This window comes from Vigna umbellata, chromosome 1, assembly GCF_029865625.1.
Source record: "Vigna umbellata cultivar VRB3 chromosome 1, Vumbellata_1.0, whole genome shotgun sequence".
Classification (NCBI taxonomy): Eukaryota; Viridiplantae; Streptophyta; class Magnoliopsida; order Fabales; family Fabaceae; genus Vigna; species Vigna umbellata.
This window is the reverse complement of record NC_142165.1, coordinates 76,973,434-77,001,274: the sequence shown is the minus strand read 5'-3', so window position 1 is coordinate 77,001,274 and position 27,841 is coordinate 76,973,434. Positions and strand designations below refer to the sequence as shown.

General features: G+C 29.8%; 3 protein-coding genes across 4 annotated transcripts; all 3 read right to left on the bottom strand.

Annotated features, from left to right (window-relative positions):
- Positions 1 to 6,681: 6,681 nt before the first annotated feature.
- LOC148206419 (zinc finger CCCH domain-containing protein 36-like) lies at positions 6,682 to 12,646 on the bottom strand. 2 transcript variants are annotated; one of them, XM_088104285.1, is made up of 4 exons: positions 12,630 to 12,646; positions 12,235 to 12,363; positions 11,783 to 11,843; positions 6,682 to 7,598 (listed from the first exon to the last, which is right to left on the bottom strand). In XM_088104285.1, exons 2-4 carry the CDS (start codon positions 12,305 to 12,307, stop codon positions 6,848 to 6,850), a joined length of 885 nt encoding a protein of 294 aa, XP_087960411.1. In that variant the 5' UTR covers positions 12,308 to 12,363; positions 12,630 to 12,646; the 3' UTR covers positions 6,682 to 6,847. The 2 variants fall into 2 exon arrangements, with proteins under 2 accessions (XP_087960411.1, XP_087960412.1); XM_088104286.1 differs by lacking the exon at positions 12,630 to 12,646 and adding an exon at positions 12,454 to 12,529.
- Positions 12,647 to 18,542: 5,896 nt separating this feature from the next.
- On the bottom strand, positions 18,543 to 21,268 carry LOC124831309 (zinc finger CCCH domain-containing protein 36-like). Its single transcript, XM_047305256.2, has 3 exons — positions 21,012 to 21,268; positions 20,561 to 20,621; positions 18,543 to 19,459 (listed from the first exon to the last, which is right to left on the bottom strand). Exons 1-3 carry the CDS (start codon positions 21,082 to 21,084, stop codon positions 18,709 to 18,711), a joined length of 885 nt encoding a protein of 294 aa, XP_047161212.1. The 5' UTR covers positions 21,085 to 21,268; the 3' UTR covers positions 18,543 to 18,708.
- A 2,226-nt stretch (positions 21,269 to 23,494) lies between these two features.
- LOC148206418 (non-structural maintenance of chromosomes element 4 homolog A-like) lies at positions 23,495 to 27,369 on the bottom strand. Its single transcript, XM_088113500.1, has 7 exons — positions 27,152 to 27,369; positions 26,879 to 26,959; positions 25,298 to 25,553; positions 25,120 to 25,210; positions 24,588 to 24,804; positions 24,393 to 24,484; positions 23,495 to 23,909 (listed from the first exon to the last, which is right to left on the bottom strand). Exons 1-7 carry the CDS (start codon positions 27,312 to 27,314, stop codon positions 23,841 to 23,843), a joined length of 969 nt encoding a protein of 322 aa, XP_087969626.1. The 5' UTR covers positions 27,315 to 27,369; the 3' UTR covers positions 23,495 to 23,840.
- Between the last annotated feature and the right edge of the window lie 472 nt (positions 27,370 to 27,841).

Sequence of the window (27,841 nt, the reverse complement as noted above, 5' to 3'; positions counted from 1 at the left end):
TGAGGATTATTATATTTTGAAAATGAAAAATCAAATAATGAAGAAAATAAAAGGCATATATAAATTACCAATGTTGTTTATCTAACGAGTAAACAAATACAAAGTTTCTTCAGAATGAAGATATGAAGTCATCAACTATTCATTTTCCATATTTTAATTTTTTTTATCAAATATTATGATTGTAAAGGTAAATATTACAATAATCCATGAGTTCTATTTTATTATTTTTTTATTCTCAAATCATGAATTAATCAACTATAGGAAATATTTGGATAGATTCTGTTTATGGTGTAGCTATGAAGTGTTTAGTTCTTTCAGTGGTACATTCTACTCGATTACAAACTTTCGTATAATTTTTAACAATAAACCGCCATTTGTGACCACACTATATTTTGCATAAAACTATTGCAAATTAAATCAAATAGACTTCCTAATATCTATATTATCTTCATACATTCTACGTCTATAATGACTCTGTCGAACGTATTAATTTGTTGAAACTATACTAAACGAACTAAAGGTAGCATCAAATTCACATAAATTTGTTATATAATTACTTAAATAGAAAAGCATAATCCAATTTACAGAATAGAGAATTTAAGAGAATAAAGAATTAAATAAGAATTTTTTTAGTTTTAATAATAAGAGAGGAAATATTACTAAACTTACTTAATTTAAGAATAACAAAACAAAATTTTGAGAATGAGACAATAAAACAATTGTCGGATGAGATGAGAAAAAAAGTTATGAAGATTGATTTTACTATTTTTTTCATTTAATTTAATTATATATTATTCTTTAGGTACATAAATTTAATTATGCAAATAATTCAACGGTACGGCTAAATTTATTTTAATTTGATTCATGGATTGCTTGACAGTTAGCTCATTAACATTAAGGAAAAATGCTACAACTATTACAAGTAACTTTTAACTGCAATTAATATTGTCAAAACGTGATTAGGTAAAGAAGCATTAAAACAATTAGTCGAATAAAAAACTAATTTTGGGTAAGAAAAGATAAATATATGAATAGGGTACATCAACCTTTATCAACAGTGTATTTAGTTACTTATGATTTTACACCAAAATAAAGAACTAGTAAGCATATTCTAATTTGTGCGTTTAGTTAAGATGATTTCAAGGCTTGTGTGTCTAATCCTATATTTATAATAATTTGAGTTGATTTTTTTTTTTTTAATTCGCTCTCAAAGGGTCTCGACAACATAGTGCAAAAGATAAGGTGCAAATTATATGCCTCTCGCTTAAACAAGAATCTTTGTTTTATTTTTTAATTTGAACTTTTGGATTCGAATCTTCTAATTTTTCGTAAAAAAGTAAACAAAAACGTAAAATCATAATAAAAATATTTTTAAAACAAAAATTGTTATACATACACTACAAAGACGACACTAATGATAAATAAGATGACAGATAATCAAATATAAAATGAAATGAAAACATAAGAGAATAATTTAAGCATTTACATCCTCTTTAACTAAAGAAATAAAAAATTGAATAGAATATACTCATAAATTAAATTAATTTAACATTATTTATATATATATATATATATATATATATATATATATATATATATATATATATATATATATATATATATATATATATATATTTGAAAAACAAGTAAACTCAAAATGTTATGTTTTTTTATGATGATGTTTTTGATGATGGTAAATGTTCTTTATTGATGATGAAAATGAATGCTCTTTCTTGCTTTCTTGGACAAATAGATTGTAACACTAAGATACTCTATGTGACTTGTTATAAAATAAGTTCATTGTTGTGGAATGATTAAAACTGAGTTAAGTGTCAAGTACTATAAAAATATGGGTTTTTCTCATTAAGTAAAATATTTAATTAATTAAAACTGAGTACAAAGTTTAATTGATTAGAAAATTAATTTAATTAATTAAAATAGTCTAAAATATACCAGATAATTTGTTCTTTAAGTAAATAATATAATTGATTAAAATTATTAATTTTGTGATATATATATACATTTATGTTTTACTTTTTTTTATAGACACGAAAATATTTTGAAAGTTATCAAAGTGTGAATCAAGAATATTAAGTTGTCTTGAAACATTTTTAGAATTATTGAAAAATTTCAAGGGTTCTAAGGTTTAAGGAGTAAATGAAAGATCAAGCAAGGATCTGTATTTGTCTTTTTTGTAACACCTGCACTTATGGTGCATTTTTTTGTAGTTTAGTCTTAGCTATCCAGGCAAAGCTCTTAAAGGTGTGTAGTCTCTTTTTTAAGTTTGTGTTTTGATGTGTTTGAGGAGAGTGAGAGTTTATTAAGTGGATATTGTATTATGTAATTTTTGACATTTGGTGTTAGTGAATTCCTTCCCACTGAGGTTGTTGGAGAAAGTTTGGATGTAGACTCTTAAAGAGTGAAGCAGTATAAATTTTGTGTCGTGTTTTTTTTTTTATTCTTGCAAATCTTTGAAGTGTAAAGGTTCTTTGAAAAAGCCTATACACCTGAAAATTTTTAAAAACTTTAAAAAGTGTTTCAAATCAATTCACCCCTTCTTGGATTGAAATATATTGTCTTTCAATTTAACAATTGCACCAGAACTGGTTCATCGAGTTTAATCGATTAAAAAGATCATGTATGATCAATAAATCATCATAATTATCATTTAAGACAAAAACAATTAGTTTGATTATATACCGACAAATAAGAATTAGAGGGGGCAACCTATGAAAAACTGGGATGGAGACCTTATTTGGAATTGTTGAAGTAGTCACAGGACAAGACTCAGTCGGTCATTATCGGAGGGAGGAATAAGGTAAGGATACTCCTAAACCATAGGTATCCTAAACCACAGTAGGTATCCTGCAACACAAGCAGTTGGACAATTGACTTCAACGACATGGATTATAGCATGCTCTACAAAGCGTAGCCAACACCCATCAATGGTCACAACGTCTGCTTGTGGGACACTCTTTGGCGGTTATGGTATCATCTGCTCATAACCAAACTACCTAAACACACATTTGTTACCAATAAAATGGATCGAAGCTTTGAAATATTTTGATGATGATGCACTCAAAGAATTGAAGAACAATTTACATGTCTGGAAGAATTATGTTAAAGTTTTTTATTGTAAATTTAATTATAATAGCTTTAAACTTTTGAATGTAACTTAAAGAAGTCTTATATCTATTTTTTATAGTTTAGAATGTTCACGACTATAATCGATTATCACTTCGAATAATTGATTATCACAGAAAACATATGAAAATGCTTTGATTCGTAAATAATCGATTATCACTTGGGATAATCAATTATCTCTGAAAGCATGAATTACCAAGGTTCGCAGATAATTAATTATCACTTGGGATAATCGATCATCACAGAGAAAGTTTTTTCATAATGACCTGAGATAATCGATTATCACAAACAGTTTGGAGTTATCTGTTAAGCTTCTGAACTAGCTCGAACCTTGGGTTATAAATAATGTGTTTCATAGTTCTTTAGGGGTTACTTAAACTATTGCAGAACATAGAGAATAGTTTGAAAAACTCTAAGTGTTTTAGAAAGCTTGCTGGTTATGTGCTTGAAGAAGTAAATGTTGTTACTTAGTGTGTTTAAGTTTTTGGTGCTCTTCTACCAAGCAGAATCAAGTTGCTCATTCTTTTGTGGGTCAAAAGAAGGTGTTGGTCATCTCTTATCTGTTAAGAGAGGTGTTTTCTAATCTTGTCCTTGTTATTCTATTACAAACTGGTTTTACATTTAGTGAAAAAGTTAATCTCTCTTTTAGAGAGATTAACAACTAGATGTAGAATCTTTTTATTTGAACCAGTATAAAAATTGCTCATGTAATCTTTTCTCTTCCCTTCTCTACTTTACTTATTTTCTTTTAAACAATGCAAGTTTTCAGTTTTATCAAAGAAATTTTTAAAAGCAAAAATTTGTTTAAAGTAAATTAATTTTTTAACTTGAACCAATTCAAACCCCCCCCCCCCCCTCCTCTTGATTTTTCCTACGCTTAAACATTCTACTACATGTTTTCTACAATTAGTATCAGAGTTTGCTTTGATATTCTTTCAAATATTTCAAAAATGGTCGAACAAAGCCAAGTGTATGCCGAGGTGCCTCCATGAACAGACCCCTTCTTTTCACTAGTGATAATTATGCATTTTAGAGAGTCAGAATGCAAATATTTTTGGGGTCTATTGATAGGGGTATCTAGGAAGCAGTTGTGAATAGTCCTATAGTTCCTATTATCAATGTGATTGGTATAGAGGAAGAAAAATCATATTTGCAATGGACTGTTGAAAAAAGCAGAATAACTCAATTTGATAAAAGAGCTCATGACATAATATCCTATGCTTTGGTTTTAGATGAGTTTTATAGGATTTCAATGTGCAAGATGACTCATGAAACGTGCAAAGTTCTTCAAGTAACTCATGAAGGAACCAGCGATGTGAAGCGTGTTAGGAAGAATACCCTTATACATGAATATGATATGTTCAAGATGCAACAAGGGAAAACCATTGTTGATGTGCAGAAGCGTTTCACTCACATTGTCAACTACCTTTCTGGTTTAGGTAAAACATTTGATATTAATGAGTTGAATGTTAAAATTTTAAAGCTTTTGAACATAATGTGTCATGCAAAGGTGACGACTATTTCTGAGTTGCAAATATGTCTTCAATGTCAATGGCTATGTTGTTTGGAAAGCTAAGAGAGTATGAGCTCGAATTGAGCAACATCCTCATACTTAACATACTCTTGCTCAACATACTCCTTCTCAACATACTCCTTCTCAACATACTCCTTCTCAACATACTCCTTCTCAACATACTCCTTCTCAACATACTCCTTCTCAACATACTCCTTCTCAACATACTCCTTCTCAACATACTCCTTCTCAACATACTCCTTCTCAACATACTCCTTCTCAACATACTCCTTCTGCTCTTTAGTAATCAACTATTTCTCAACAACATCAACATTAGCTTCTTTTGTGCATGTTCTACAAGTTGATGGATCTTCTCTTTTCACCCTCTGATGAACTTTCACCACAGTGAATAGATGCACATCTAGTTCTAGCCATATTTGTCAACCAAATATATATATATATATATATATATATATATATATATATATATATATAATACTTATATAAAAAGATAACAAATAATACAATATTTCAATTTTTTAATATTTCAAACAATATATAATTAACTAAATATAATATAAACTTAGTAAATAAAAATAGAATATTATTAAAATATACGAAATATTTAAAAATTTAAATTTCTCATGGGTATATAAATATATATTAAAAACCAAATATAATATAAAATTCAATAATCAAAGTTATTTAAATAAATAAACAAATATAACATTATAAATTATAAAAATAAAAAACAACAAAATTAAATTCGTAAATTTATAGAAAACATAACAATATATATAAAATATATGTTAAAAAAAATTAATAAACTTTTTAAAATAAAATTATAAGTAGTATTCTATTCACAATTAAAATATGAAAAGAATGATTTTATTTATTTGAAGGAAAAAAATAAATATTTAAAACTGTATTTCTTAACAATTTATGTATAGTTGATGAACCAAGATTTCCAGCTTTTTAAGGAAAAGTTAATCTATAACTTTATTTGAGGTTATTTGGATGTTGTGTGAAATATATTAATGTTGGATGAAAGTTAATCTATTACTTTATATATTAATGTGTGAAACAAAGTTAATCTATAACTTTATTTTATGAGACTATTCTGACTCAATTAAATATTAAATTTATATAAGGATGAAAGTTGGATGAGAGTTGAAAGAGATTTTTATTGGTATATTTGACATTAAAGATTAAATCTACATATAAATATATATAAATATTTATCTTGTTATATTAATTGAAATACAGTAAATATAATGTGCATAACCTCATATTCTAATTAATATACTTATTTTTCATAATATAAATATTTATCTTGTTATATTAATTGAAATACAGTAAATAAAATGTGCATAACCTCATATTCTACTTAATATACTAAATTTTTCATAAGTAGTGTATATTGTATGACGAGTATGTTACACTTAGTAGTGAGTAAGATAGTTTTGAAAAAGTATAGATAATAAAAACTAATTAATATTAGTTTCTATTGTATTACATGAAGTTTTTTTTTTCAAGTATTATTTTTTAAAAATGTTTCTTGTGTATATATTAAGTAATAATGTAATACATAAAGGATTCCTATGTAATTTTTTTTAATATTAATTATGAGATGCTGTAATTATTAAAAATTAAAAATTAAAAATTCTATTAATTGGGATGTCACCCTAATAACTTAATACACCTTTTCTGCAATAATTGTTTTTCAATATATAAAATATATATTTTTTCATGCTCAATAAATAGTTCATTTTAACATAATTTTACAAATATGAATTTTAAATTTTTAAAGAGAATAAAACTAATTTTCACAATTTAAAGAGATCGAGATACTACTTTTACATTCATTTAAAAAAACAGATTTAGAAGAATAAAATATTATTGTATATAAATTAAATAATCATAAGGCAAGTACATATACTTTACCATACTAAAGAAAATTATTCTCCAACCCCAAGATAATAAGGACAAGAAAAGAACCATGATTTCCAAATAAGTGGGTCAGCTAAAGAGAACAGGAATTTGATGATATAAGCGGAAGTTGCAATTGATAAACAAAACAAGCTATAAATAAAACGCAACTCAACAACAAAACTAACATTCAGTACTGCTAAAGTGGCAATGCACAACAATAATAATAGCTCTGGCTAATGTACCTCACAAACACAAACTTCATACTGATTTACGCAATTCGGAAGCTCCATGAGCAAAGTGGCATCTCTCTCCAAATGTGCAAGACCCTTTGGAAAAATTCTCGCACAGCTTCGTCTTAAAATTGCTTCCATGCTCTCGAATAGGTGCACCAGGAACACCTGGGTTAGCTTTTGATGCAGACATTTGCAGGGTCAGTAGCAAATCCTTCACCATATTACTAGCTTCCTTGATTTGCTCAAAATTTCCCTCTAGTTCAATGTTTCTAATATTAGGATCCGATTCATGCTCCCTGATCGAAAGTTTGGCTCCAGTTTGGCGGCATATCTGTTTTGAGTTCACACCACCCTTCCCAATGATTGCACCAGCCAGGGATGCTTCTACGCTTATCTTGGCAGTGGCATGGGAACCAAAACTTGTAGCAGGACCAGGAGAAGGCTCCATTCGACCACCAAAACGACCTGCTGCAGTCGGCCCCAACGCTCGATGGTCATCAAATGATGGAGCAATTTGCTTCCCAAGTTCCCATTCACCATGGGCAAAGTGGCATTTGTCACCAAATTTGCAACCTTCAGCAGTATTAAATTTGTTGCATATGCGGGTCTTTACAGCAGGTGGCGCAGACCCATTTGGTACAGGTGGCAGAGCTGCCACATTTCTTGATGCTGGAGGTGCTGCAGGTGTTAGATTCATTATATGGGCAACGGCATTATAGCCACCAGGAACGTAATGCAGGAAGTGGCAGCTCTCACCAAACGGACAACCAGAAGTGCTGCAAGACAATTCACAATCAGGTTACACCACACTCGTTTCCACTTCTTTAAGTATAAAATGTAACATGAAGAAACTACCGGCTTATTTAGCAAAATCTACAGCAAGGAGTTTTAAAATAGGACAAACAAGTAACTTAGACTATCAGAGTCGTCTACTATATAGTTGTATATTGATACATCACCCATGCACACTGTAATGCTTAAAGGTAACAAAGTTTCAGAATGGTTCCTCCAAATTGTAAAGGAAACAATACAGCTACATCATAAGCCAAACAGAAGAAAGACAAAGTCATACAGGCAGATCTCCAATCAAGGCCCACTTCTTAGGATCAACCAGTCACAGCAACAAGTATATAGACAGCCTAAAAAACTTAATATAAATGAGTATAGCTTCTAGTTTTACCCATCCAAAATACTTAATGTCATCTCTACTCAATCTGAAATATAATCACAGTAAAGACAAACACCAATAAAAATTTGAAAAATCAAAGAACAAGCATTCAAAGAACTCAAACATAAATATACAACAGCAAATAAATGAATATGTTTTTTAGATTGGCAACTGGTAACCAAACAGCGTTGTGAACCGGAAAATATTGGAATATAGAGGAATCTCCTTGTATCAGCATAAGAGGCCAATCCTTGTCACTATAAGCTTTGAATTGAAGGTCACAATCAGATGGGAAAAACAATTCTAGGCCTAGTGTTCTTTTTTATGTAGCGAAGGATCCTTAGGGCAGAATTGCGATGGATGGTTGTCAGCTTAGAAAGAAATTGCACAAGATAGTGCACAACATAGGTTATATATGGCTGTGTGCTTGTGAGATACACGAGTCTTCCTATGAGATGTCTATAGCTAAGAAAATCATAAGTAATTCTTCTGAGTCAATTGAAATCTTCTAAGTATTATCCATCGGTGAAGATGTTTAGCATCCCAAAAGACATGGGTCACTTAGAAATTCCACCATATATTATCCCGGGCACATCAAGATACCTTTCTTTGACCATGCCACTTCAAAACCAAGAAAAAACCATAATTCTCCGGACTCTTTGATGGGAAGGGATCATCAAGGGCTTGCCTAATTTGTGCTATTTCTTGATCAGTATTTCTTGCCAAAATCATATCATCCACATATACTAAAAATATTGTGAAGGAGTTATTAACTTAACAAATAAAGAATAATCATGCATAGCCAGTAAAGAGAAGAAATGAGGAGAGTTTAGCGAACTTTATTCAAGACCATATAATGCCTTCTATAGTTTACACACTTGTACCGACAAGACTTTATTCAATCCAAGAGGGGCCATCATGTAAACTTCTTTCACCTCACCAGGTTAAAAGGCATTGTTGATGTCAAGTTGCCTTAGTTTCCATTTCAACATGGAGGCAATAGATAGAATTAACCTGTCAGTGGTTATCTTTGCCACAGGTGAAAACATATCCAGATAATTAATGCCTTCAATTTGAGTGTAACCTTTTGCTACTAAGCAAGCTTTTTATCTCTCTATTGTGCCATTTGCTTGCGTTTGATTTTGAAACATAACATAGGAATTATAACATGAAGACAAGTGTGTATATGATAAAACGGGAGAAAGTAGATAGAGAACCTTGGAAGAGGTATCGGAGACCATGTTGATATAACAATAATAATCCTTCAAATAACCTAAAGGCTTTCTTACTCTAGTGCTATGGTGAGGAGGTGTACTTGCAATGTTCATTTCAATTGAAACATTGGTTTCAGTTGTAGGACGGGAGTTTGTTTCTTCTGAATCGGATGAATGATAGGTTGAGCTTGAGGACAGGAGTGTTTGGAACAATTTTAGGCTCAATAGGCTGACTAACATCAATAGGAATATGAACTTGAGGATCATGGGTTTGGGAGATTGGATATTGATTGCTATGATTTTCACCATTAGGGAAAGTACATCGGTCAACCTCACTACCTTTGGTCTCTATTTCGCAATATGGAAACACCCTTTCATAGAAAACAAAATTTCTAGAAACACCCTTTTGTGCAAGTTTCATATCCTAAGAAAACACATTTGCAGGCCTTAGGATCAAACTTGGTTTATGAACAGGTGAGGTACTGACAGAACAAAGATATACCAAAACCTTTAGTTGAGAAAAATCGAGTTTTGCTTTATGTAAAGCCTTATGTGGGGAAGAACAGGTGTAGGCAACATGATGATAAAATCAGCATGTGACCCAGCAAAAGACCAGTATAATTTTGGTAAATTGGATTGTGTAACCAAAGCTCTTGCTACATTCAAAAGGTGCCAATGTTTTCTCTCAACAATGTCATTTTGTTCAGATGTGTTAAGACAAGGTTTGGTGCATTATCCCTTTATTAGCATAAAAATTAATTATAAAAAACTTTGTTCCATTGTCACTCCTTATGGTCTTTATCATTGAGTTAAACTGAGTTTGTATAAAGGTGACAATATTTTGTCATGTTCTTACAGATTCAAACTTTTGTTTCAAGGAAAAAATCCAAGTATAACGTGAGTGATCATCAATGATTCTGAGAAAATATTTATGTCCATGAATAGATGGAATAGAATAAGGTCCCTATAAATCAGTGTATATAACATCAAACATTTAATAGAGATTGAACTGCTAATGGGAAAGAAGAGCCTCTTTTCTTTAGATAAACGAAAAACATCACAAATGTTGGATTCATTACTTTTGACAAAAGGAAATTTTTTCTCTCCATCAAGACATTTGATGGAAACGTGACCAAGAAAAAAATGCCAAAGGGTGTTAGTACTTAAAGTGGCTAAACTTACGACTATGATAGGTTGGTAGGAGGTTCGAGCATGTAAGAAGGTTTGATAACTGAATATCAATTGAACCACTCATCTTCAAGGAGTTCTTGTCCTGAATTTTACAATGAATGGAATCAAATATGAGAACACATAAGAGACTTCTAATCACTTTAGAAACAGGTTAAAATTAAAACAAGGAATGTAAAACACATCATGCAAAACATGATTTCAGGTTAGAAAAACACTCCCTGAGTAATTAGCAACAACTTTGTTTCTAGTTAAGAAGTGGCCTTTAAGCCTAAATCAATCCCACAAAATTAGCTTGTAGGATGAGATTTACACCTACTTATATGCTCTAAACTAGTCTTATCTCTAGTCTAAGTGGAACTTCCAACATTTCCATTGGGTAAGGTGACATGTATGGGCTTAATTTGATGATATGATGCAAAATGGAAAAGACAAACAAATATTATCAATGGCTCCAGTATCTAGTATACATGTAGTGAAAGAGGGAAAGGTTTTACTAGTGTTTTACTGAATCGGAGGGGTGGAAGTTACAAACACTTGGTTGGAAAGATGACTATTATCGAAGATTTGTGACTATTGTAGAAGAATCAGATTTTCCTTCAAAGAATCACCATAATAGGAAAAGAAAAGGATAGATATTGAGTTCGTGAAATGCACATAGTGCTATATTTTTCTTATTGCAATGAAGGAAAACCAATAGAGGAAATAAATGTGTACACTGCAAACACTACCAGACAAAAGACACCTTCGCTAACATCATACCATTGTGCTGCTATGCAAAGTAGAAAAGCAAAATAGAACAGAAAATCAGAATTTGGGTGCTTAAAGATCTCTCAAGGCGATGCATGTTTGTGTCCTTTAGGTGAGCTGTGTTGACTTATTTGATAAAGTACAAAACCACCAAAATTTTATACGTAGTTTAGACAACATACCTAACCCAACCAATTGAAGTTCAATTCATATTAGTTTGTTAATAGCTTACCAATTGAAAGGTGGGTTCAAAAGCAATAGAACCCATTAAAGGATGAAAAAATGATGTCAAACACAATTACAAGGGAAATGTACTAATTAAGCTGAAAGGTAAACATTAGTGAGAAATGATCAATTTATCACCAATAAAGTGATGTTGTAATGATCAATTTATCACCAATAAAGTGATCTTGGAACCACATTGTTATCTTTTTCTACCTTGTTATTTTTGTTACAACTTGTTTAGACAAAGAACAATATGTACCTGTATAAAAGCTTTGAATGCTCAATTAATTCACAAAATTGCACGATTAAGTTTTAAAGCAACTAAACAATTAATTATTAAATAAATTATAATAAAACACTATTAATAACAGATTGGCAGTTCAAAAATATTTATTAGATAGGAATAGATTAGAACCTGAAAAACTTGGTACAAGGCTTCGATTTGCTTCCTACACCAGTTGATAAGGACTCCATTTCTGTTGCAAAACATTATTACTTATTCTCAGTTAATATTCCCTTCGCTTATTAATCTTTTATTCCAAAGGTATTAATACCAACAAACAAAATTATAGTATAATTACTATTGAGTGACAACATTTTATAATTTTTCTTAAGTTGTGAGTTCATTAGACAGGGAAATCAGAGGTTAAGTTTTCCACTGCCCAAACTACTGAAAAACAGACAAATCTGAAACAATTCTACCACAGCAAAAGCTATGCTCATAAGTGAGAGAGAAATTTCTCACCTCAAAGTGCACCCCACAAAACACAAACGAAGAAAACAAAGGCAAACAACTTTTGAAGTCCAATAAAACACAGCGAAGAAAATTACCAAAATCAAAGAAACCAAAAATGCTCAAAATCAAACCTTGTTTGGATTTCTTAAATCCACCATTGGAGTTGAAACCAAATTCGAGCCTTCCCCTCTTTCGAGTATCCATGGAACTAGATCCGGGAGAAATGGCGAGTTCTATGTATATAAGATTCCAGGAAAAACCTAAGATTACAAACTTAAGCTTAGAAGCAATGAGAGGAAATGAAAAGACGAAGAAGAATTGATAGAAACTGAACGAGGAAAAACCCTAACCCTAGGAGCTCTGATCCTGAAAGAAGGGTTTTGCAAAGTAGGAAAGGAAAGAGTTTGATGATACTATAAATGAAAAGATGATAAAGATTGAGAAAATATAATTTTCATTTTATCTCCATGATATGTGTAAATGTATTAATATTAATTTGATGATGTTATCTATTAGGTGTACATACCCGTTGGATTTGTTATGACATTTTTTGCTGCTCCCATCGTCACATGACATTCTTGATCATTTATATTGTCAGTAAATTATATATTTTTATTTAAATTTATATATACTTAATGTACATATATATACTAAATATATTATAAAATATTTTACGATATTTATAAATATATCTTTCTTAATATTATAATTTGGTTTAATTAAATTTGATATTTATGATAAATTTGAAAGGTTTTATTTGACTATCTATTCAAGTTTTTGTTTTTTATTTTAGACTTTTTTTATTAAGTAGGTAGTGGTTAACAAGACTGCTCTCTTGTTTCGTTACCTCCTTAGTTTTTGTCATAAGAAATTTTATGATTTTAAAATTTTACAATTTAATAATTTTTTAATTTTATAGTTCGAAATTATTTTAAAATTTATAATTTAATGCATTTTGATTTTTTATTATTTTAAAAATTTTAGGTTTATAGCTTTATAATTTTTAAATTTTTTAATTTATAATTTTATGATTTTATTATTTACAATTTTATAAATTTATAATTTTATGATTTTAAGATTTTATATTTCATAATTCTATAGTATTAAAATCATATAATGAATCAAATAATCATGTAATCTTATATACTTATAATCCTATAATTTTTTTTTTATAATCTTAAAATTTTATCATATTATAATTTTATAATTCATAATATTATAGTATTATAATATTACAAATTTATCATTTCATAATCTTATAATTTCATAATTTTATAATATTATAACTTTAAAATTTATAATCTTATAATTTTCTAATATTAGAATTTTATAATTTTATAATTTTATATTCTACAAGTTTATAATTATATAATTCTTTAATTCTATAATTCTATGAGTTGAATACTCTTAATGAAAAACGTTTTCGCAACCCTTCACGTTATTGAGCTCTTGAAATATTCTTTTCGAAAGCTCAGGTGCTCGACTTAAGATTTATGTATAAACTTTGATAAGTTTGTTATGTTATTCAGAATATATTTATTGCAGTGTTTTGTAAGAACTTCCTTAGGAAAACAATCATTTAACTTAGTTTCTGCATTTAAAATATAAAGCTCAATTGTAGATTTTTCAAGATGATTGTTTAGTTAAAAGAAGAGAAAATAACACAATAGATTTTATACTAGTTCGCTCCAACTGAGTTATGTCCAATCTCCTCTACAGGGGGTTCCACTATAATCATCACACAATTACAAATGAGTATTAGCACCACTATTGGTACTCAACTACCTCGTTGAGATATCTTCTAAGTATTAGCATCACTCTTGATACTCAACACCTTGTTGAGATTTCCTTTCATATCTGTACCACTTATGGTACTCAAAAACCTGTCGAGATTTTCTTTGAGTATTCGAACCAATAGTACTAGACTACCACGCCTAAATTCCTCAACTCAAATAGAGTTCAGTTGTGAGTGTTTATTTTCTCTTCAGAATTGCAATCAATGATTGCTTATAAGTAATTCATACTATATCTCTCAACGAGAGGATTTGAATGTAATACAACATAGTCTCAACGAGAGGATTTGAATGTAATACAACATAGTCTAAACATTCATATGTTTTCTCTTCTCTCTTATAGAAGTAAGCAATTTGACAATGAAGCTTGAGAGTATCTCTTTCTCTTTTTCTCTTCTCTTCTCTTTAGCTAGATTAATTCTTTTCCTTGAGCTCTTTATCTTTTTCTCTTCAGCTTTTTCTCTTCAGGATGGATATATCGTTGTAAGCTCTTCTTTCTTAAGATTTTCTCTTAACTTATCGATCTTGATTTTTTTCTCAAGAGATCTTTTATTTACAGGCTTCACGAATATTTGTCTGTTAGACTGAGTTTATAGTTTATAGCTTTGATACTTGTGTTTTCTCTTTCTTCTTTTCACAACAACCGTTTTGTAAGTCAACTTTATCAAAACAAACATATTTTTTCAATCATTTGCTTGAAGTATGTTGTACGTAGGGATGGTAACGGGTTGGGTCGGGTATGGATAGTGTCTATCCACAATCCGACCCAAAAATAAAAGCTCCACCCACAACTCGTCCGCTACCTACCCGAATATCTACTTCAAAAAAATATACACATATCTTAAAATCCATGGATAACCGTATATACTTGCAAATACATGCAAATACCGAAAAATATTAAAATATATATATTTTATACATTTTTAAAATAAAATTTAAATAAAATTACAAAAAAAATGTATATAATTTAATATAAATGAAATAAAATATAAACTAAAATTTAATTTTAATTAAATTTAATCTAAAAAAATAGAAAGTAATTCATTTAAATTTAATTTAATTTAATTTAATTAAATATAAATTAAATTATTATTTTTATTATTTGCAGGTAACGAGTATCTGCGGATCGGGTAGTATAATACCCGCACCTAACTCGTTTATAAGCAGGTATTAAAATATTCGCTACCTATAACCCGCTGGTATTAAAATATCTGCTGCGCACAACTCGCAACCCGCGGGTAGTAAATATCTGCGGATACCAACTATCCATCCCAGATTTTATTTGCGAGTGCAGATTTTTTTGTCATTCCTAGTTGTACGATCTTTTTAGACTTTGCTTCAAGTAAGGAACATTCCGTGAATATTTATTTTGTTTTAACGTCTACATTTTGATATTTGAACCATATTGTGGATACGTGTAGTCTAATTTATCTGTAAAGTTAGAGTAAATTGTGCATGCAACATATGTGAATTTTCTTTGAAGATATCAAGCATAGATATACACTTCATCAAAAGATGAGGTACTTAGTAAAGTAAACACTTCTTTAGCTTTTTGTCTCTTTTTAGACTTAGTAAATCTTCCTTACATATTTTAATAATTGAGTCTTTTAAAGCATTGTGTTAGAGACATTGTCTTGACCCATTTTGTTTTCGAGAGAAGCTAAATACCTATTCCAGGTATTATAAGCATTAAGCTTTTATCTCAATATATCTTGAACGCTTTAGGCAGAACATCATTTAGCAATGCGTCTAGGTGTTTTAGCTTAGATGTTTTTCTATTTCCTTGGACCTAAGTGTTTCCCTATGTTTTTCTATGTTTAGGGATTCTGGTTTTAGGTTGTGTTTGTTTAGGGTTTAGGCTTTAAGTTTTATGTTCTCACCCTAAGTTATTTTTTTATTATTATTCTGTTTTAATGTTATTTGATTAAACTTCAAAACATGAGAGCGTTTGGTTGTATAGATGATTTTGTCTTTAACATGGAGCTCTCTCAAGTGTTTTTTTATGATGAACTTGTTAAATGTTCTTTCTTAGGTGATTAAATTGTTATATTAGGATTAAATTCATGTAAGATAGATTATTGCTTAAATATAATAGTAAAACTGCATAAATGTGGTGTAGTGCTACTAACTTAATCGATTAAGTTAATGTAAAATCAATTAAAGTGAGTCAGAGGCACACCTGGGTTGTGCTGTCTGTTTTAATCAATTACATTAGTAACCTAATTGAATAAAACAAAGAATTATATATATATATATATATATATATATATATATATATATATATGTGTGTGTGTGTGTGTGTGTGTGTGTGTGTGTGTGTGTGTGTGTGTGTGTAATTCCTTTTGTAAGTACGTAAAACATTCTGAAAGCTATCGTTTGTGAAACAAGAAAACTTTGTGAGAATTCTTGGGGCATTCTTAGAGGAGCCAACATAAATTGTGAAGATTTAAAGGATCAAGCTCTCAAGAGTGAAAGGGAAGATCAATGAAGTGTCTAGATTCTGAATTCTTTGTAAGATCTGCACAAGGGGTGTACCAAGTTTTATTTTTCTGTAATTCTTTGTGAATTGCGATAACCTTTGTTGTGTAAGCAAGGTTCCTAAAATAGTGTGTATAGCCTCACTCTTAGGAGTATGTTCTTGGTTCCTAGAGTGAGTGTGGGTAGTTTCACCCTTAGGAGTTTATTCTTGTTGTGATTTGAGATTTAAAGTGGGTGAATCTTGTATTCTGTAAATCTTGACATCCTTAGAGTGGATTTAGACTCTTGATTTAGAGTGGATTTCCTTTCAACTAAGGTTGTTGAAAGAAGACTAGATCTAGACTCTTGAAGAGTTGAACCATTATAAATCCTTGTGTTGATTTCTTTGTTTATTTTTGCCTCTTATATTGTTGAATCTTTGATGTGTTTCCAATCATCAAAAGCTGAAAGGCTTTATCACCTCTGATCTCTCCCTTCCAAACAAGAAGAAAACTATGGTAGTAAAATATATTATGTGTTTAGTACATGAAAACTAATTTATCTAGATACTAATTCACTTCCTTCACTTTTAAACTGTGATTAATTTGGTGATATTGATAATTTCTAGTTTCTTAGGTTTAGAGAACTTTTATCTACGATTCCTTTGTAATTATGTATTTGACCTCATTTATTTTCTTTTTAGGCAAGAAGATAGAGATGTAGGAAGCGACTCATCTCATCTAAACATCTTGAAAATGCATGTCAACCAATGATGCATCATTGTATGATTGGCACTTGGACTTTCATATTTCTTTAGTATTGTTAATTATATCTGGCCATTTCATGAATATTTCTTGAGTGTGTTTATTTCAATGTTTAAAAATTTATTCTGAGAATGCGAATTTTGGAATGTGATATTTCCATGTTTATTATAATCCATAAAAGAGTTTTCCTTTAATTAAATGATTAGCACATACAATCTTTTGATACATTTCTTGTACTTTAATCAACTAGTTCATAGCTTAGATAAAATCAAGATTCTTTTGAAAAATAATTATTTTGGTGTAAGGGGAAGTAATGCTCTTTGAAAGAACTAGATATGGAAGACATTAGATTTAAGTGGACATCTTTTATTTTAGATGTTAGTAACTTATATAAACTTGACTATAATTTAATATTGTATATGTAGGTTAATATAACATTTAGATTAGATATATAATTTTATTACAAATAATGTGTTAAATATTATTAAACAATTTAATATATAAAATCAATTCCATTTTATATATATTGATTATAAATTGATTAGACATAAATGTCAATGTATATCAGAATAAATTAATTTTAAAAAATATATATGTCAAATAAATAAATTTAAAAAATATATATGTCAAATAAATAAATTTACGTCATAAAATTCCATATATTATGACAAATAAATCCATATATGTTATAATAAATTCAACTATTTTATATTTTATGATTTGATAAGTGATTTTTTTCATAATAGAATAATATGTCACAGATAATATATTAAACATATGATATACATTTCTGCGATATCATATAAAATTCGAACCTATGACGGTTAAAACTATAAAGTCAGTCTATCTATTATAATAATGTAATAATAGGTCAATTTTATGCGTTTTATATATTAAAAAGAAATTAATATGTCAAATGCTTTTATAGCAAATTAAAGAGATAACGAAGTAAACAATATAAACATAAAATATGTTTGATACGTGAAATTTTTTTAACATAATTGGTTTAAAAAAATTATATCCATTATTTTTTAAGACTGAAGACCGAAATCAAAATTTCCAACAACGACAAATTCTAATTCAACTCTACTCTTTATTTTCTTGGATTCATCCCCCTCACTTTTCCCCAAATCTTCACCTCAATCCAAACACTACCTAAAATGGTTCATTTTAACATAATTTTACAAATATGAATTTTAAATTTTTAAAGAGAATAAAACTAATTTTCACAATTTAAAGAGATCGAGATACTACTTTTACATTCATTAAAAAAAAACAGATATAGAAGAATAAAATATTATTGTATATAAATTAAATAATCATAAGGCAAGTACATATACTTTACCATACTAAAGAAAATTATTCTCCAACCCCAAGATAATAAGGACAAGAAAAGAACCATGATTTCCAAATAAGTGGGTAAGCTAAAGAGAACAGGAATTTGATGATATAAGCGGAAGTTGCAATTGATAAACAAAACAGGCTATAAATAAAACGCAACTCAACAACAAAACTAACATTCAGTACTGCTAAAGTGGCAATGCACAACAATAATAATAGCTCTGGCTAATGTACCTCACAAACACAAACTTCATACTGATTTACGCAATTCGGAAGCTCCATGAGCAAAGTGGCATCTCTCTCCAAATGTGCAAGACCCTTTGGAAAAATTCTCGCACAGCTTCGTCTTAAAATTGCTTCCATGCTCTCGAATAGGTGCACCAGGAACACCTGGGTTAGCTTTTGATGCAGACATTTGCAGGGTCAGTAGCAAATCCTTCACCATATTACTAGCTTCCTTGATTTGCTCAAAATTTCCCTCTAGTTCAATGTTTCTAATATTAGGATCCGATTCATGCTCCCTGATCGAAAGTTTGGCTCCAGTTTGGCGGCATATCTGTTTTGAGTTCACACCACCCTTCCCAATGATTGCACCAGCCAGGGATGCTTCTACGCTTATCTTGGCAGTGGCATGGGAACCAAAACTTGTAGCAGGACCAGGAGAAGGCTCCATTCGACCACCAAAACGACCTGCTGCAGTCGGCCCCAACGCTCGATGGTCATCAAATGATGGAGCAATTTGCTTCCCAAGTTCCCATTCACCATGGGCAAAGTGGCATTTGTCACCAAATTTGCAACCTTCAGCAGTATTAAATTTGTTGCATATGCGGGTCTTTACAGCAGGTGGCGCAGACCCATTTGGTACAGGTGGCAGAGCTGCCACATTTCTTGATGCTGGAGGTGCTGCAGGTGTTAGATTCATTATATGGGCAACGGCATTATAGCCACCAGGAACGTAATGCAGGAAGTGGCAGCTCTCACCAAACGGACAACCAGAAGTGCTGCAAGACAATTCACAAGCAGGTTACACCACACTCGTTTCCACTTCTTTAAGTATAAAATGTAACATGAAGAAACTACCGGCTTATTTCGCAAAATCTACAGCAAGGAGTTTTAAAATAGGACAAACAAGCAACTTAGACTATCAGAGTCGTCTACTATATTGTAATATATTGATACATCACCCATGCACACTGTAATGCTTAAAGGTCACAAAGTTTCAGAATGGTTCCTCCAAATTGTAAAGAAAACAATACAGCTACATCACTAAGCCAAACAGAAGAAAGACAAAGTCATACAGGCAGATCTCCAATCAAGGCCCACTTCTTAGGATCAACCAGCAACAAGTATAATAGACAGCCTAAAGGACTTAATATAAATGAGTATAGCTTCTAGTTTTACTCATCCAAAATATCTAATGTCATCTCTACTCAATCTGAAATATAATCACAGTAAAGACAGCATTCAAAGAACTCAAGCATAAATATACAGCAGCAAATAAATGAATATGTTTTTTAGATTGCCAAAGGGTAACCAAACAGCATTGTCAATGGAAAGATAGTGGAATATAGAGGAATGCCAAAACTCCGCTATAAAAATGTCATTGCAGCCGAGCACTGCCATACCATTTGAAGTACAAAACCACCACAATTTTATATGTGGTTTTGACAAAATACCTAACCCAACCAATTGAGGTTCAATTCATATTAGTTTGTTAGTAGCTTACCAATTGAAAGGTGGGTTCAAAAGCAATTAAAACCATTAATGGCTGAAAAATTGATGTTAAACATAATTACAGGGGAAACAGACTAACTAAGATGATAGGTAAACATTAAGTGAGAAATGATCAATTTATCACCAATAAAGTGATCTTGGTGCCAACTACATTGTATCCACTTGTTATCTTTTTCTATCCTATTATGATACAACTTGTGTACACAAAGAACAGTACGTACCTGTATAAAAGCTTTGAATGCCCAGTTAATTGGCCAATTAAGTTCTAAAGCAACTAAACAATTAATTCTTAAACTAATTATAATAAAACACCATTAAGAATAGATTAGCAGTTCAAAAATATTTATTAGATAGGAACGGATTAGAACCTGAAAAACTTGGTACAAGGCTTTGATTTGCTTCCTACACCAGTTGATAAGGACTCCATTTCTGTTGCAAAACATTATTACTTATTCTCAGTTAATATTCTTTTTGCTTATTAATCTAGTAAATTTTATTCCAAAACTATTAGTATTAAAGAACAACGCTATAATATAATTACTTTTCAGTGACAACATTTAGAATTTTTCGTACCTTCTGAGTTCATTAGACAGGAAAATCAGAGGTTATGTTTTACTACAAAATAGACTAATCTGAAAAAATTCTACCACAGCAAAGCAAACTATACGCTCATAAGCACGAGAGAGAAATTTCATCCCTCAAAGGACACCCCACAAAACACAAAGGAAGAAAACAAAGGCAAACAACTTTTGCAGCCTAATAAACCAAATCGAACGAAAATACCAAAACCCAAGAAACCAAAAATGCTCAAAATCAAACCTTGCTTGGATTTCTTAAATCCACCATTGGAGTTGAAACCGAGTTCGAGCCTTCCCCTCTTGCGAGTATCCATCGAACGAGATCCGGCAGAAATGACGAGTTCTAGGTATATAAGATTGCAGTGAAAACCTAAGCTTACAATCGATGAGAGGAAATGAAAAGACGAAGAAGAATTTATGGAAACTGAATTAGGAAAAACCCTAATCTAGGAGGAGTGGTGATCTGAAACAGGGGTTTTGCAAACAATGAGCGTAGAGAAAGCAGTCAGTTTGATGCGACTATAAATGAATAAAGTGATAAGATTGAGAAAAGATAATATTTATTTTCATATCTTGTAATGATATATATAAATATATTTATATATTTGATGATGCTATCAATTTGGTTTAATTTTAGTACGATTTGTTCTGACATTTTTACCCGCTTTCCTTCTATCGTCACATGACAATATTATTGATTATTGATGCTGTCACGTAAACTATATTTTGTATTTTATTTAATTTTATATACATTTATATAATTGTACATGTTTTCAAGATTATTATAGAAAGATATTTATTAAGATATAATAATTTTTTTATTAGATTCTAGTTTTTAATCAAGTGAAATACGAATAATAAACAATGTCATATTATGATAACTAAGCTTTTTAACAAGTCACAAACGTAATTAAGTATAAATAGACACATGAATACATTTTTTTTACAAAGATTAAGATCTTATGTTTTTATTTCATATTTAAATTTCATATAATATGTTTGTAAGGAATGTGGTATTCATGAAAAACGTTACATCAAATAATAATATTACAAACGAATAATCATGTATCACATAAACTAAATTATTTAAAATTTATAAATATTACTAAATAAATTTTAACATACTTTTAAGATATTATTGATATTAAGAAATATCTTAAAGGTATTTATAAATAATGTTATAATAACTTCTTATTAGATTTTATTATATCTTGATATAATAATAATTATTTAATATTTTTAAAATATCATAGTAATTAATTATCTAATATCTTCAAAATATAATTTTAATTATTTTTACATAATTTTATGATATTATAATTTTACAAGTTTTTAAAATAATAAAATAATATATAACGATATCTAGGTAACGAAACAACGTAACAAACAATAACATCAGTTAATTAATAATTACATAATTCAATTAATAGAAAAATTAAATAGTAGAAGTTTAATTGAAAAATATAAATTTATTAAATATCTGATAATTAAATTTTTAAATATCTAATACATTTTAAAAATTTATTAGAGATTTGATCGAAATTTTTTAAATTTAATAGGAATTTAAAACTTGATCAAACCATAAATAATTTATACACACTCTCAAAATATTAGAAAATATCTTTAAAATATAGAGTTATAAGGTGGTTTAATGATAAAATTAGAAAGAAGAGTGAAAGGGGTTGTGAGTTTAACTCAACATCCATAACAATAAACCAAGAAAGAAAAAGGTTTTCATATGTAAAGAAGGGGAAAAAGATACATACAAAGTGAACAAAACATAAAACAAACTATCATTCATGCATAACTAATCTTTATTTTCATCTTTCACATAATTAGTTGTCTACCCATGAGTATATCTTAAGACAACTTTTAGCTTAGTGAACAAATAAGGACATTTAATGTAATGTTAGATATAAGTTTCTCACATTTATAGCTATGCAATTTAGAGATGGGTTTTATGGTTTGAGATGTAAAAAAAATTTATATCATAGTATTTATACTCATAAATATCCGTATCCGTTAACTTCTAATTTACCAAAGTATCATATTTTATATATATAAGAAGTGATGTATTGTATTTTATTTGAATTTATTTGTGTTTTATTTTTTTATTGAATGTTTAAAATTAAATTTTATATATATATCTTTTTTAGATTTTTATAGTTATACAAATTTTTATTACTTTATACCATCTTTATATGTATATATATATATATATATATATATATATATATATATTTATGATTAAAATATTTTTTTAAGTACTTTTAATTTGTTTTGTAAAATTGAGTATCTATAGATATGTGCAAATATTAAAAACTCAGCCTACATCTTGAGTAAAAATTACAAGTCTTGAAAATCGTAATTCCCTTAAATAGAACTCACTTAAAATCTCTAACATCATTCTTAAATGTTCTTTATGCTCCTTAATAAGAGTTTTGGAATAATAAAAAATATTTTCATAAAAAATTACCACAAATTTTTCTAAAAAAGAAAATAAAAATATTGTTTATATACTTCAACAATCTAAATTTATTAATTACTATTTTTATCATATAATATATTAATATAAAAAAATCTTTTTCTGAAATACTAATTTTAATTTTAAACTTTTAAGAATTGAGAAAAAACAATGATATTTTTCTCATAATTTACATTTATTACACTGCTGTAATACAGTCTACAAAAAACAATTACATTTTTTTGGCACTCTTGGTTCTATGAAGGATGATTTTTTTTTTTTTAAATTTGTTTGTTGTCATATTGACTTGCATCTCTTGTAATTCTTATAATGTGAGTCAGTAATATTAAAGGAAGAAGGGACAAGTATAAAACGCTTCACCATTGTTGATTAGCATCTGATTGCTCGGACGGACGTTGATGGAACTCGTTTTAAACGCCCAGCACAGTATTAAATCCTTCAGAAAAAATATTCATAAATTGACAGTTTTCAAAAGATTAGCCAGAATCCATATGAAAACTTCATCTGAAACTAAACTACCGAGCATGTATTATATCTACAATGAATAGAACAACAAAAAATGCATCATGAGACGCATAAACTGCACTATCTCTGTGATTCACTGTTCCTATGAGGCATCAGCTCCTCTCCAACCCTAACAGTGCCAACCATCAACTGAGAATTTAATACAAGAAAACGAATACATAAAAAAGAGGAAATAAAAATAGCTTCGCAAGAACTTATAAATATAAAATTTATCCTAATAATTAACATGACAAAGGAGCTCCTTTTTTTCTATTGAATAATTTGCTTCCAGTACAAAATCATGTTCAAGAAAAAAAAGTGCTACTATAATCTGAATGATAATCAAAGCGGTAGTGTAAATGTCTCTATAATTAAAGCATAGGACAGCTACAAAATTGAGTGTTTGGAGCACTATTTCTTCTCTGGAAACAGGTACATTCCACAACCATTTGATTGCGAAGCTTCATTTCATTAGTCTAACATATTGATTATTCTTAATAACACTTTTTATAGCTTAAAAACACTTTTTATAGTAAAAACTATGAACTATTATTTCGGAATGAAAACGTCGACAAACGAAAAATGTTGCACTAAATTTAATTCAATACAAGAAACAATTACAAGTAAAAATACCTTCCAATCGTTGAAGTCAAATCGGAAAACAAAATGGCTAAAAGCAACATCCCCAGAAACAACTGAATTTGCAGCAGGAGCGTTCCTAGGCGCTGACATTGAGCAAATGCATGGAAAAAATATCAAGGGGAAAAATCTAGGCTAACTGTGTAATAAAAGTTCAGAGTTAGTATAATCATTTTAAAAATAACTCACAAACTAGTTGCCATCCAGACTCGTTAACTTTTATTTCAGCCCGACCATCTCGGACTAAAAAGGATAAAGCAAATAAATTCTCCACGGTTTGTCCAAATGAGTTCCGATTCAAAACCAGATTTTCAAGCTTGACAACTTTATTGATCCTTAAGATGTTAAACATCGTTAACATATGCTTATCGGTCTCCGCTATCTCTTCCCCTGAACCTCCACATAGCTGCAAAAATATACAATGATAAAAAAAAGAAGACATTAGTATGTCATATTACATTAAAATCACTGAATTTACAATTCTGAATAACAAGAAAAACCGTAGCTTTAATAATTCCATATTCTCGACTACGACTAAAAGATTGCATTTTCGTAATTTTCTCACCACAAATAAACCGTAAGAAACTTCAAACCATGAAAATTACAAGTTGAAGACTTGTGCAACATTTAAAGGTCTATCAAAATGAAAACCACCAGTGAACACTTATTTTCTCTCCTGTTTTCTTTCTAGCAAAACCGCAGACTGAATAATAAGTTTTACCTCTTCAGGCCGTGCCAATTCAGTTGGTCTCACACGCTTTCGACGATTAATGACCTTCCTCTGCTCTATTTTAGCATCCATTGGGGCCATCCTGAATAAGAAAATTCGAAATGAACACCCAAAGAAATATTACAATCGATAAGAAAGAATTCTCTTCTATATACGGAACGGACATTACATTGTACAGCACCCATAACCTGCTCTAAAAACATGTGACACCGCAACTCCAATATCATTCCAAGCTACTGAATTTCTACTGCAATCTTCTGTGCTATTACTTGGTCCAACATGTCCTCCGAACTTTTTAAGAATGTGTGTAACAAAGTCTGAAGGAGTTAGTCCGCCATTCGCAGTAGTTCTCACAGACATTACCAGGGATTGGGTGATTTCCAAAAGAGCCTTTGCGTCAGCTACTTGTTCTCTTGGTTTTGTAACTGAAATTAGACAAAATATTAAAAAAATTAAAAGCAAAATTTAAATATAAGAAACAAAGTCGTACACTGGATAAACTTGGGGTATTATATTTGTTAATAAGGGGCACAACTAAAGAACGAAAAAGGTTTAACAATTTTTTTTTTCTTTTTTTAATTTAAGAAATTCTAGAACAGAACCAATTAACAAAAGGCATATTATGAAAGCAACTACCAAAATAAACTCAACAAACCGTTAGACTAAATTTTAATATTATCTTATAAAGTAGATTTAGACTAATTTAACTCTATGCAATTAGCTTACATGGTGAGGCTTACATGGTGAGGCTTACAAATGTTTATATACTATAATTTACCTCTTGTCAATGTGAATCTCTGAATGATATGCCACGTAATATCTTATTGACTGACATAGCAATCATGTTGCATATCTAATTTCATTACTCAGGCTCATATGGAGCCATACCCTGCACATCCTTTTATAACATCAAAGATGACTTAATATTTACATTTCCATACAAATCACTAAATAAATTATTTCTTACACACTTTCTTTAGATTAAGGGTTCTACTATTTAAGAGAAAGATAGGAGATGAAATAAGAGGAAATAAACTAGTTTGAAACGAGGAATTTGCAATGAGATGCATGGAGAGATTGTGCAAGTCCAAGAAGAGTTCTTTCCGCACTCAATTCATATGATTTATCTAGAAAGTTAACGTGACTTTGAACTTTTCTTCTTTTTGTCCTTGCCGAACCTAATAACGTGTCATAATTTCTCTTATCTGCCAATCAACTTTTATGTCTCATTACCCAACTTTATGAGTCACCTGTGAAGAACACATTTGGATAATTCATATGATTGGTGCATAATACAATATGTAGTATGTATAACTAAATATGCAGTTGCCAATATGACATATTAATATAATAGAGTTTATGTAATGGATTATGCATGAGACAATATTACTTATGTTGACCATTAACATGTATATATTACAAGTAGTATGCCTCACATACGTCCCTTTAATTGATTATGTGTGCTCTTTTGTTAGAAAGTCTCTTCATTTCAATAAGGTATAATCGATTATGAATATTACTTAATTAGTTATGTATCCATATGCTTGATGTATATCCAACGAATCGGGAATCTAATTTTTTCAGTATCACTTACTTTATTTCCTACACGTATAATTTAACATACTATAGAATCAAGTGTTTGGAATTATTAATTTAATTTCCACAAATAGCTTTAAAAACTATAGTTCCTCAAAAAAATCCTCAAAACTAATCAGAACAAAAGCATTACCACAATAAAATAAATAAATACCTTGCTGATGTAAGCTCTCCATTTCACTAAAGATCAAATCGAACTTGTTAGAATCAGGCCTAGCAATTTCTTCCCTTTCATCTGAGAAACCAAGGTACGCATGCAATCAAAATTCAAAACGTTACTATTTCATTCCTGACACGGAAAATCGATAACGACACAGGACTGGCGGTCGTTTTTGTGCATTAAGTGGTAGTTAATAAGGAATATTCGAAGTCATAATAGAGCGAAACGAAGAGTACGAATCAAGCAAAGCGAGTAAAACGAAATTACCTTGAATCATGTTCTTGAAGACCAGATACCGAGAACGAATACCTCGACGGCGTTTCCGAGTTTTGTAATCAGCGTCGTCGCTTACGGCGTGGAGTTCAGAATCACGCTTGTCGATGCTACTGCAATCACCATCACCGTCCAGTTCGCGTTTCACGTTGATCATGATACTGTTGTGAGGATATTGCAACAGAGCGAGGATAAAAACGAACAGTACAAGGATTTCGAGAGCGTAACGAGCTGTAGAATGAGGAAGGAAGGGAGGATAGAAGGAGAAGAAGGAGAAGCGGCAGAGACTCCAATAGACAGAATTCTGAGTCACTGTGTGCTCCTTTTATATGGTCCTTGAAAGGTAGTGTTTGGTTTGTTAGAGAGGGTGGTGACGCAAGCGGGTTGGTTTAACATTTTTGGCTTCCACCCGAAGATTGAGAAGCGTGTGAAACTTTTGGGTTAATAATAAAAGTAAAAAAGAAATGTTTATTTCACTTTTTCTCCAAGACATTATATTTTAGGTTAGTTTTAATTATATATATATATATATATATATATATATATATATATATATATTAATTATAATTATTTACTTGTTAGACATTTACTGTTATTATAATTTAGGTAGTTATTATTAACACAACTGATTTTTGTTTGTCCAACATAATATGTTAATTATTCTAGCAAATGTGTAGAACCGGT

Excerpts from the sequence above, each read along its gene's own strand:
- LOC148206419 (XM_088104285.1), bottom strand. The coding sequence starts at position 12,307 with ATGGATACTCGAAAGAGGGGAAGGCTCGAATTTGGTTTCAACTCCAAT. Across the intron at positions 11,844-12,234 it reads ATTTAAGAAATCCAAACAAG|AAATGGAGTCCTTATCAACT; the intron begins GTTTGATTTTGA and ends GTTTTGCAACAG. Across the intron at positions 7,599-11,782 it reads CCTTGTACCAAGTTTTTCAG|CACTTCTGGTTGTCCGTTTG; the intron begins GTTCTAATCTAT and ends ATTGTCTTGCAG.
- LOC124831309 (XM_047305256.2), bottom strand. The coding sequence starts at position 21,084 with ATGGATACTCGCAAGAGGGGAAGGCTCGAACTCGGTTTCAACTCCAAT. Across the intron at positions 20,622-21,011 it reads ATTTAAGAAATCCAAGCAAG|AAATGGAGTCCTTATCAACT; the intron begins GTTTGATTTTGA and ends GTTTTGCAACAG. Across the intron at positions 19,460-20,560 it reads CCTTGTACCAAGTTTTTCAG|CACTTCTGGTTGTCCGTTTG; the intron begins GTTCTAATCCGT and ends ATTGTCTTGCAG.
- LOC148206418 (XM_088113500.1), bottom strand. The coding sequence starts at position 27,314 with ATGATCAACGTGAAACGCGAACTGGACGGTGATGGTGATTGCAGTAGC. Across the intron at positions 25,211-25,297 it reads GGTTATGGGTGCTGTACAAT|GATGGCCCCAATGGATGCTA; the intron begins GTAATGTCCGTT and ends TTTCTTATTCAG. Across the intron at positions 24,805-25,119 it reads AATTGGCACGGCCTGAAGAG|CTATGTGGAGGTTCAGGGGA; the intron begins GTAAAACTTATT and ends ATATTTTTGCAG.